General features: G+C 42.7%; 1 protein-coding gene across 1 annotated transcript in view; it reads right to left on the reverse strand.

The window, feature by feature from the left end:
• Positions 1-1,681: 1,681 nt before the first annotated feature.
• Positions 1,682-12,065, reverse strand: part of PRPH (peripherin) — a 34,112-nt gene continuing 23,728 nt past the window's right edge. The window contains exons 7-9 of the mRNA XM_068265190.1: positions 10,785-10,834; positions 6,129-6,211; positions 1,682-2,506 (exon numbers count right to left, since the gene is read on the reverse strand). Of these exons, the coding sequence (XP_068121291.1) occupies positions 2,456-2,506; positions 6,129-6,211; positions 10,785-10,834 (184 nt within the window). The 3' untranslated portion in view covers positions 1,682-2,455. The remainder of the gene's footprint in view (positions 2,507-6,128; positions 6,212-10,784; positions 10,835-12,065) is intronic.

Consider the following 12,065-nt stretch of genomic DNA (forward strand, 5'->3'; position numbering starts at 1 on the left):
CAGAGACGAGCAACCAAATTGACACGAGGGATGGAAGGTCTCACTTACCAAGAAAAGTTAGATAAACTGGGTTTATTTAGTCTAGAGAAAAGACGCCTTAGAGGGGATCTAATTAACATGTATAAATACATCAGAGGATAATATAAAAGCTTGACGGATGAGCTTTTTGTCCCTAGGCCTTCTCAAAGGACTAGAGGACATGATCTGCGCATGGAGGAAAAACGTTTTAGCCATTTATTTAGGAAAGGGTTCTTTACAGTAAGAGTGATTAAGATGTGGAATGCATTGCCACAGGAAGTAGTTATGGCAAATTCTATACCTGCACTTAAAGGGGGCTTAGATGCTTTCCTTGCGTTGAAAGACATCCATGGCTACAATTACTAGGTAATGCCCAATGATGTTGATCCAGGGATTTTATCTGATTGCCACCTGGAGTCGGGAAGAATTTTTTTCCATTTTGGGGCTAATTGGACCATGCCTTGTAAGGGTTTTTCACCTTCCTCTGGATCAACAGGCATATGTGAGGGAGCAGGCTGGTGTTGTACTTTGTTCTGTGGTTGAACTCGATGGACGTATGTCTTTTTTCAACCCAAATAACTATGTAACTATGTAACATACAAACCCCACCGAACTGCACCGGGAGGGTGCTGGCTGTCCCTGCTGTCACTTCTCCTTTACTTCCCTTGCCTGTCATAGGTAGCTACTTGGTGCCCCTTAGTATTAGGTAGCCAGAAGTACCCTCATTATTAAAGTGAACCTCCAGACTAAAAATCGACTCAGCAACACCGAAAAGGCTTGCTGTTTCTTTAACAGTTTCACAGCATCAGAGCTTTGTTTTTCTTACCTAAGCCTCATTTTTAGCTGCACAGAAGAAAACTGCCCGGGCATTTTTCCCCTGATGCTGTGCCAAGCATAATGGGATTTCTGATGTTGTTCTCGTTCTGCTGTGTTGGTGCAAAAAAAAAAAAATGGTTTTGAATTTGAGATTTGAAGCCTAGCACACGCAGCTGGAAGGGGTGATCAGGACACAGGACAGTTGGAACTGTGTCTCATACTCCCTGTCACCTCCGTTTCAACCAAAAAGATGGCTGCCCCCATGAAAAACATGGCTGCCCCCATAAAATCACAAACATTTGCCTGTTCTTTTAAAACAGGGTGGGTAAGATATTATATTACCTATCTATTTTAATTAACATAACTAATGTAACTTAATGACAGTATGTTTGTTTAGGCTGAAGTTCCCCTTTAAGTAGCTAGAGGTGCCCCCAAGTATTAGGTAGCTAGAGGAACGTGCACCTGACTGAAGTGAGATCCTATCAGTGGAATGCCGAGAGCAGGATGAGTATTGTAACTCCACAATTACACTCTCATCAGGACGCTACGTAGGGAAGGAGGGAGAGAGGCACTTGGGGAGAGAAGTGAACTACCTTTTCATCATCAGGCGTCTGTAGGTACATGCCTACAGTGCCTTATGGTAAATCTGGCCCTGACTGGAAGGAAATCCGTAAACAGCAAATTTGCAAAGAAGCTGTCCCTATTTTCAAAATGCTTTTATTTATATTTCAGCACCAAAATAAAATGACAGACACAGGCTCAGAAAATGCACTTACACCTTTTGGTTGCTGCAGTTACTTTATTAGCTGGTTTAGCAGACATGGCACATGTACAGTGCTACAAAGCCGAAGGATAGTGTCCCAAACAGTACAAAGAGGCATGGAATGTATAGCACCGAAGACGCTTCACAGCTATCTCAATTACCGTATAAGCATTGTGTGGTTTGGGCAGCAGCTGGAGCCTAAAAATAAACAAGTTTGAAGTTCCAGTTTATTGAATAAAGTGGTACAGCATAGGGTCACAACACTGCTCGGAATAGAGTATCTGCTATATTTGTACGGAGATGTCTACCTTTTCCCTATATGCCATTATAGTATCATTCTTCTCCACCCTGCATGTGACAACTAGCCATTGACCTATCTCTGGTGGTAGAATTCTGCTGGGTGAGAGTCAGAGTGAAAACAGATTTCACTTTCTGCATAAAAAGGAAAGAAGGCATTACAGTAGAAAAGAGGTAGCATCACAGTCTGGGACACAGGCACTTATAATGTTGGTTTTTCCATGAAGGCAATAGGGATTGGGAACTCTCTGGTACAGATGACACTCAAAACAAAATAGAAATCACTCAGAATAGCACAAGCTGCTCCAAAGTCTCTAGGCCTGGGGTATTTAGAGGTAGAGTTGAGCTTAAAATTCAACTTTTTCATACAAATTTACACCAAGCTAATCAAACCCAGTGACTGCTGTTTAATTAACCAGCTATCAGCTAACTGATTAACAGATACTGGGTTTGATTAGTTCAGTTTCGAGTCCATATACATTTGCACGCAAAGCCAATTTTTAAGCCCATCTCTATTTAGAGGTGTTAGGAAAATGGTGTCTTCAACTGGCATGGTTCATCTCACTTCTCCCCATCAGAAGATTGTTCCTTCCTGGATTCAGTTACTACCTGCTGGATATAGACATAGACAAAGCTTGTTATAAGAACAGTGCATAGACTTCAGTTCATCAGCTGATAAGGGATGCAGATATTTCTTAAAATTCATATATATTTTTTTACCTGTTCCCCCATAAACCCCCAGCCCCGCTTCCCCATTCCTAAAGCAAGCACACATGCTAGATTTCACATTGCTTGAAACTGTCATACACAGTTCTTTTGGGTGAAAGTCTAGAGAGTGTTTGGAATCCTTTGATTTTAGTGATCTCCGAGTTGGTAAGTGTACACAGGGGGAAAGAGGCGCCCAGTAATCAGTAAAACATTAAAAAATTAAAAAGGTAAAGGTTAGCCTACATATAGATAGATGTCTAAACTTCTATGAAAGGGAACAGGTTTATTGTACAACAAGACAATGTGTTTCATGGCCAATAATGTCCACTTTTTCAGGTCGCGCCTAGAGAGATAAAGGTGACAACACTAAGGTGACAAAAGTGTCATCGAGTTGGTAAATCCTTGGCCAACTGCAATAGTGGAACACCTCCTGCTCATCCACTCCTTTCCCCTCTATAGTCCCAAATTAACTGTTTGCAGTGTCGGACTGGGAGGTAGAAAAACTGAGGAAATCCACCTGCTGGCCAAGCAGCAGAAACCCTGTGTTATCACTCCCAATAGAAACCTGCAGCAAGTCAACACCTGATTACTGCTGCTTGACCAGCAAGTGGATTTCCTCAGCTTTTCCAGCTCCCAGTCCGACACTGGCTGTTTGGCTCTGTGCCACTCATCATCTGTATGCATACTGTGAGTAAACTGATGCTTGAAGCGATCACAAAAGTTTTTTTCAGGTAATATTTATCCAACAATGGTGAGCTGCTTAACACTATCTTTATTACTTTCCTTTCCAATACCCTCCAATTGCACTAAATTTAACTTTGAACCTAACCTTAACCCTTTATTCATAAATGCCTAATTCTAAATGTAGCTTAACCTAATTTACTGTATAAGAACCGTTTGTAATCCTAAACCATGTTCCAATGTGTGGATAACATTAACCCCTTGTGATACTTTCTCACAAACCCAAAAGCCAAACCTGTCTGATCCTAAAGGTGGCCATCAGATAGATCAATCCCAGTGGCTGGATATGGAAATGGTTAAGGGCTCTGCCTCTGACACAGGAGACCTGGGTTTGAATATTGTCCTTATCTTCCTGATCAGTAAGCCAGCACCTCTTCAGTAGGAAACCTTAGAAACCTACTGCCTATATGGTGCGCCCTAGTGGCTGCAGTTCTGGCGCTTTGAGTCCGCCAGGAGAAAAGCACAATATAAATTTTATTTTTCTTGTCATATCATTATCTGATCAGAGAGGGATTAATCTGATCGAATCCCTCCCCACACTACACACAGGTAGATTTCAACATGATCTGTGCACACTGCCTGCTGGGTCCCCAAGTCTAACAGCTCTCCCCCATCCCGGGGCTGTCCAGATTTTAGCCAGAGTTTACACTCACCTGTCCTTGGAATGGTTTCCATGTCTTCTCTCCCTGCCAGATGCTCCTTCTGTCTCTTCACTCCTGAGGCACCTGTGTGATGTAGCAAATTCTCGGCCAAACACTGTGAGCACCGTGGCACATACCTAATGTGACTGCTAAAGGCCTCTACAGGGAGTGCAGAATTATTAGGCAAGTTGTATTTTTGAGGAATAATTTTATTATTGAACAACAACCATGTTCTCAATAAACCCAAAAAAACCTCCTTAATATCAAAGCTGAATATTTTTGAAAGTAGTTTTTAGTTTGTTTTTAGTTTTAGCTATTTTAGGGGGATATCTGTGTGTGCAGGTGACTATTACTGTGCATAATTATTAGGCAACTTAACAAAAAACAAATATATACCCATTTCAATTATTTATTTTTACCAGTGAAACCAATATAACATCTAAACATTCACAAATATATATTTCTGACATTCAAAAACAAAAACAAATCAGTGACCAATATAGCCACCTTTCTTTGCAAGGACACTCAAAAGCCTGCCATCCATGGATTCTGTCAGTGTTTTGATTTGTTCACCATCAACATTGCGTGCAGCAGCAACCACAGCCTCCCAGACACTGTTCAGAGAGGTGTACTGTTTTCCCACCTTGTAAATCTCACATTTTATGATGGACCACAGGTTCTCAATGGGGTTCAGATCAGGTGAACAAGGAGGCCATGTCATTAGTTTTTCTTCTTTTATATCCTTTCTTGCCAGCAACGCTGTGGAGTACTTGGACGCATGTGATGGAGCATTGTCCTGCATGAAAATCATGTTTTTCTTGAAGGATGCACACTTCTTCCTGTACCACTGCTTGAAGAAGGTGTCTTCCAGAAACTGGCAGTAGGACTGGGAGTTGAGCTTGACTCCATTCTCAACCCGAAAAGGCCCCACAATCTCATTTTTGATGATACCAGCCCAAACCAGTACTCCACCTCCACCTTGCTGACGTCTGAGTCGGACTGGAGCTCTCTGCCCTTTACCAATCCAGCCACGGGCCCATCCATCTGGCCCATCAAGACTCACTCTCATTTCATCAGTCCATAAAACCTTAGAAAAATCAGTCTTGAGATATTTCTTGGCCCAGTCTTGACGTTTCAGCTTGTGTGTCTTGTTCAGTAGTGGTCGTCTTTCAGCCTTTCTTACCTTGGCCATGTCTCTGAGTATTGCACACCTTGTGCTTTTGGGCACTCCAGTGATGTTGCAGCTCTGAAATATGGCCAAACTGGTGGCAAGTGGCATCTTGGCAGCTGCACGCTTGACTTTTCTCAGTTCATGGGCAGTTATTTTGCGCCTTGGTTTTTCCACACGCTTCTTGCGACACTGTTGACTATTTTGAATGAAACGCTTGATTGTTCGATGATCACACTTCAGAAGCTTTGCAATTTTAAGAGTGCTGCATCCCTCTGCAAGATATCTCGCTATTTTTGACTTTTCTGAGCCTGGCAAGTCCTTCTTTTGACCCATTTTGCCAAAGGAAAGGAAGTTGCCTAATAATTATGCACACCTGATATAGGGTGTTGATGTCATTAGACCACACCCCTTCTCATTACAGAGATGCACATCACCTAATATGCTTAATTGGTAGTAGGCTTTCGAGCCTATACAGCTTGGAGTAAGACAACATGCATAAAGAGGATGATGTGGTCAAAATACTCATTTGCCTAATAATTCTGCACTCCCTGTAATGTTTGGCCTCTGCAGCATTTGTTACATACCACACCCTGGGACTTGGGAGTGAAAAGATAGGAAGGAACACCTGACGGGGAGAGAAGACACAGCGAATGCACCGGAGACAAGTGATGTTGCGCATTGCGAAACTGAACTCCGCTATTGACATTGCCGATCTAGCAAAATTTTCCATCTGGCGCAAATAGCTGAATTGACCAATTTACAGTATGCCAAAAATTAGTCTATTGGGAATCATTTGAGGCACCAATATCTAGTAGATTCAATCAAATCAAATTCATGTTGTTGTTATTGCATTAAAAGTCTTATATTTTGTTCCACACCATGTTGTTAATTGTTATTGGCTAATTTTAATTTTTAATGTTATTACTCAAATTATGATATCGTTACTATTTATTAATATGTCACATAGACTTACCTCTCCATCTCGTGTCTCAATGGTTTTAATGACAACAGTTTTCCTGGTGTGAACTTCAGGACTGTGATCTAATTCAGAAACTCCTGAAAAGAAAAAAATATGTGCCAATGCAAAAATAAACCCTCACCTAGCTTTACAGTAGAAATGGTGGGAAAAAAATGCTCTCTTCTGAATGAGATGAGATACAGTGGGGGTTGATTCAAAAAGACTGCAGTTACTCTGCACATACATTATGTCTGGGAACCAAAGATTACTGCACACCTAATTCAATATAACTGTGGGCAAGTGACTAAACACCACTTGTTATCTGGTGCAGCCGGATGAAGATAATTGCTCAGCTGCTGAAGCAAAAAAGCATTCACTGGTGCTGAACTTGTTCAACTCCATGGAAAATGGGAAAACACCAGCATGACCCCAACTCCTGAGGCTATACAAAACCCACCCCACAGCTATAGGAGCTAGCAATGACAAGAGAAGACAAGAGGAATAACAGGAGCATGGGTATTGCCCCCAACCCTGTATAACAGCTCAGTATCGCCATCAGCTGTAGGGGAGGGTTGCCTTACAAAAATGGGAAACAAAGACTTTCACTCCTTGCAAAGCACCATGACCACTGCTGGTGGCACTGGGCACTGAAGCTCTTTGGCCACCCCTTTATGGTGGGGTGATGAGTAATAAGGCCCAAAGGGTTTATGGTACTAGCTGATCAGCCTGAAATCCAAGCGATCAGATATGCACCAACTGTTGGTTGAGTCCCTTTTTTTCCTCAATAAAGATTTATTTAGACTCAATAGAAACATATTGGGCCATATTATATTCACAATTCTCCCGAGATTCATTTTTAATCTTAGCTAAAAAAAATAATTTTTCAGTATTTAAATATTGAAAAGTGGCTAAAAAGGTAAAATCAAACTCATTTTGAGTAATGTCTTACTTGATGGGAGCTTCAATAGCATTCTATCGATGGGGTTTGGAACGTAAAGGGACGCTTAAAGGGAAGGTCCAAGCAAAAAAAATAAATGAGTTTCACTTACCTGGGGCTTCTACCAGCCCCATGTAGCTATCCTGTGCCCTCGTAGTCACTCACTGCTGCTCCAGTCCCCCGCTGGCAGCTTTCTGACCTCGGAGGTCAGGGCCACATTGCATACATTTTTACGCATTCCAGCTAGTGCAGGAACAAAAATTTACGCGTTGCACCACTAACGCGTAAAAATGTATGTGTTAATGTTTCTGCACTAGTGGGAATGTGTAAAAATGTACGCAATTCGTCCCTGACCTCCGAGGTCAGAAAGCTGCCAGCGGGGGACTGGAGCAGCAGTGAGTGACTACGAGGGCACAGGATGGCTGCATGGGGCTGGTAGAAGCCCCATGTAAGTGAAACTCATTTATTTTTTTTGCTTGGACCTTCCCTTTAAGCCAGGAATAAAAAAATCAGTTTTACTTGCCTGGGGCTCCTACCAGCCCCCTGCAGCCGTCCCGTGCCCTCGCAGTCGGAGCCTCCAGTCCCCCGCTGCCAGCTAGTTTCGTTTTTTCGCTGACAGGCCCTGACAGGGAGTCGTTGGGCTTTCTGCACCTGCGCAGGCCTGGCCACGCGTATCCTGCTTCATGTTCCCATTCTCAATAGCATCCTGCACAGGCGCAGGACACTATTGCGGACACAAATGCGAAGAAAAATACGCGTGGCCAGGCCTGTTGGGCCTGTCAGCGAAAACAAAACTAGCGTGAGACCGGAGGCTCCGTGAGTGACTGCGAGGCCATGGGATGGCTGCAGGGGGCTGGTAAAAGCCCCAGGAATGTAAAACTGACTTTTTATTCCTGGCTTAAAGAGACACTGAAGCGAGACTAAATCTCGCTTCAGGTCTTATATATAGCAGGGGCACGTGTGCCCCTGCTAAAACGCCGCTATCCCGCGGCTTAACGGGGGTCCCTTCACCCCCAACCCACCCCCCGCAAATGTTGGTCGGAAAATGGTCGCTGGAGATATCCTTCCTGGAGGCAAGGGCTAACGGCTGCAGCCCTGCCTTCCAGCGCGTCTATCAGACGCGCATCGCCGCCTCTCCCCCGCCCCTCTCAGTGAAGGAAGACTGAGAGGGGCGGGGGAGAGGCGGAGATACGCGTCTGACAGACGCGCATGGGGCAGGGCTGCGGCGGTCAGCCCTGCCCCAACCAGGAAGCGCTCCCCCGCTGCACGGAGGGGGTTTGGGGGGACAGGGACCCCCGTTAAGCAGCGCTATAGCGGCGTTTTAGCAGGGGCACGCATGCCCCTGCTAGCTATGAGGTCTGAAGTGAGATCTATTCTCGCTTCAGACTCTCTTTAAAGAGAATCTGTATTGTTAAAATCGCTCAAAAGTAAACACACCAGTGCGTTAGGGGACATCTCCTATTACCCTCTGTCACAATTTCGCCGCATTAAAAGTGGTTAAAAACAGTTTTAAAAAGTTTGTTTGTAAACAAACAAAATGGCCACCAAAACAGAAAGTAGGTTGATGTACAGTATGTCCACACATAGAAAAATACATCCATACACAAGCAGGCTGTATACAGCATTCCTTTTGAATCTCAAGAGATCATTTGTGTGTTTCTTTCCCCCATGCACTGAAGTTTCAGGCTGCTCTTTTCTTCCTGCAAACAGCTTTGCCCTTGTTTGTAATTCCTCAGTATGTGAAAGCCCAGCCAGCTCAGAGGACGATTTATCCAGCGTGTAAAAGATAAGAGAGAGAAGAGAGAAGCTGCTCTAATCCTAAATAACACACAGGCAGTGTGCATAAAGGGGAGTTCATAGCAGAACCACAACACTGAAGAACTTGGCAGCCTTCCAGACACAGGCCGACAAGTCTGACAGGGGAAAGATACATTGATTTATTACAGAGACAGTGATAGTATAAAGTGCTGCAGTAAGCCAGAACACATAAGAATAGCTTTTGGAACTTGTAGGATGATAAAAAACAGGATGCAATTTTTGTTACGGAGTCTCTTTAAGTGTCACTTTAACTTGGAGAAAACTCAGACGAAAAGTTAATAGGACATGGTCCAATTTGTGTAAGTATTTTATTATCTGTAGTTTGCTATAAGAGTTTGTGATTCTTTTCTGGGACCCCAAGTTCATCTGCACTCAAGTGAATATGGCTTCTGTCCTGTTGATTGCACTGTTGTCTTTGTACATAAATCTATACCTTTGCAAAAGCGATTAAAACATAACATAACTAGCCTGTCAATATAGCCATGAGGCTATGACATGTTTTTTATTTTCCATATCTATTGTATTTAGTATGTTTACCTTATTTTTTGCCTTATAAGACAAACTTTTTCGCCCCCAAAAGTGGGGGAAAAAAGTCCCTGCGATTTTCTGAATCAATTGCAAAAAAATGTTTTAGGTGTGTAGAACATGGCAATAGAGTTAGAGCAAGTATGCTATGTAAAAACAAGTGGGAAACTGCAAATGCTATGGAAAGGGGGTGATGTAAGGCCCCTATATCCTGATGCTTATCCTCAGAGCATTATCCTTAAACAGGAATGAAAACACTATGCTGTATATAATTTAAGATAGACATAATAATCCGAACATTTATATAGCGCTTTTCTCCTGTCGGTCAAGAACTGCAGCCACTGGGACGTGCTTAAAGAGACACTGAAGCGGGAAAAAAAATGATGATATTATGATTTGTATGTGTAGTACAGCTAAGAAATAAAACATTAAGATCAGATACATCAGTCTAATTGTTTCCAGTACAGGAAGAGTTAGGAAACTCCAGTTGTTATCTCTATGCAAAAAAGCAATTAAGCTCTACGACTTTCAAAGTCGTGGAGAGGGCTGTTATCTGACTTTTATTATCTCAACTGTTAGTGAACTATTTACTTTTTCTCTGCCAGAGGAGAGGTCATTAGTGCACAGACTGCTCTGAAAGAATCATTTTGAATGCTGAGTGTTGTGTGATCTGCACATATTATAGAATGATGCAATGTTAGAAAAAACACTATATACCTGAAAATAAAAATATGAGAATATTTTCTTTGCTGCTAAACTTCTAGTAATTATTCATAGTACACAACCAATTCATTATATCATATTTTTTTTCTCGCTTCAGTGTCTCTTTAAAGGGAACCTGTACTGAGTAAAATTATTGAAAATAAACACATGATGTAGCTGCAAATGAATATTACATACTTACCTCACCATCAGTTCCTCTCAGAAGCTCACCATTTTCTTCTTAAAGTGATCCATCCAGTTCTGACAATATTTTGTCAGAACTGAAATATACCAGTTGCTGTCAGTTATATATCAGCAGCTGTCAGTTACAACTGAATGTGCAAGCTAATGTCCATGTTTCCCTATGGCTCAAGTAGGCGATATTACAGTTTAACAGTGTGCTGACCAGGAAGCTGTTATGGGGTAATGGCCATTTTCAAAATGGAGGACAGAGAATTCCACTGATATTTGTGGACAAACAGGACGCATGAGAGGAGATAGAGATTGATGAGTAACTACACAGGAGGTAAGTTTGACGTGTTTATGTTTATTTTGACTTTTAATTTTCAGTTCAGGTTCTCTTTAAGGATAATGCTCTGAGGATAAGCATCAGGATAATGCTCTGAGCTGCCTCCTCCATCCACATGTACAGACATTTGTCGTTTGTCATCTTATTTACAATTACTAACCTGGACTTTTAATACTGAGAGAAGTCATTGAGTGGATAGGAACAGTGATCCTGAAACAGTAGAAAAATAACATCAGAACAATAGTAGATTATACATTACTAGCATAAAATATGATTAACGAGTTGTAAATCACTACAGTTAGGATTTGAAGCCCAGTGCTGGTAATATATTATTCAGTGATTGGAAAGCAAAAAGGTAAAGAGAGGATTGAGAGTTGTAGGCAAGGTCCACTGCTAAAAACAAATGTACATGCAATGCAACAGTTAATATTTACGTTAACTGTTAATCATAAAAACACACAAGTTTAATAAAAAATACTGGACATTACAACCCACATGGAGGGAAAAAGAGGATCAGTGGATCTGTGTGTAATATAACACCCTTCCACTAGATGGTAGCATGGACTTCAGGAATTAACATTATTGCACAGTTCTGATAATAAGTGAATTTGTCAAAATGTTTTAAATGCACAATAATTTCTTTCAGCTAAAATACCATGCAATGGTATTAAACGCAAATGGATACCTATAATGAAGAATAAGAATTTTATTCAGGAACCAGTAGTAGTTTATCTTTAATTAATTAGATTTATTAAATGAGCAAGAATTTCATCTACATGTCCAACTTTTGCCCGCAGAGCCATCAAATTTGGCCCTTAAAGGGAAGGTCCAAGCTTAAAAAAAAAAAAATCAAGAGCTACTTACCTGGGGCTTTCTCCAGCCCCTGGCAATCTATGTGTCCCTTACTGCAGCTCCGCTCCCAGACGGTGGCCCGGGGTCGCCACCGTTGCAGATGCCAACCTCGCCAGGTCGACCTCTTCTGTGCCTGCGCGAACGCGTGGCCGTGCCGCTTGCGATCACACTCTCGTGGTCTGGAGTGATCTGCGCAAACGCAGTACTTCCTGCGCAGACCGCTCCAGGCTAGTTAATCGCGGTTTCAGGCGGCGCAGTCGTGCACTGGCACAGGCACAGAAGATACCGGTCGGCATCTGCAACTGAGGCGACCCCGGGACACCAGCTGGGAGCGGAGCTGTGGCGAGGGACACATCGGCTGCCAGGGGCTGGAGGAAGCCCCAGGTAAGTAGATCTTGTTTTTACTTTCCAGCTCGGGTCTTCCCTTTACGTGGTGTTCTCCACTTTGCATTATGCTTGGCCCACTCTAGACCATCAGGGAAGCTATAGTGGAGGTGAAGCCCTAGATCACCGGGAACCCATGTGGAGGAGGGAGGAGGAAAGCACAAGACACCAAGGAACTGTATAGGGGAGGGGGGACACTGGACAC

The sequence above is a fragment of the Hyperolius riggenbachi genome, chromosome 2 (genome assembly GCF_040937935.1).
Source record: "Hyperolius riggenbachi isolate aHypRig1 chromosome 2, aHypRig1.pri, whole genome shotgun sequence".
Taxonomy (NCBI): Eukaryota; Metazoa; Chordata; class Amphibia; order Anura; family Hyperoliidae; genus Hyperolius; species Hyperolius riggenbachi.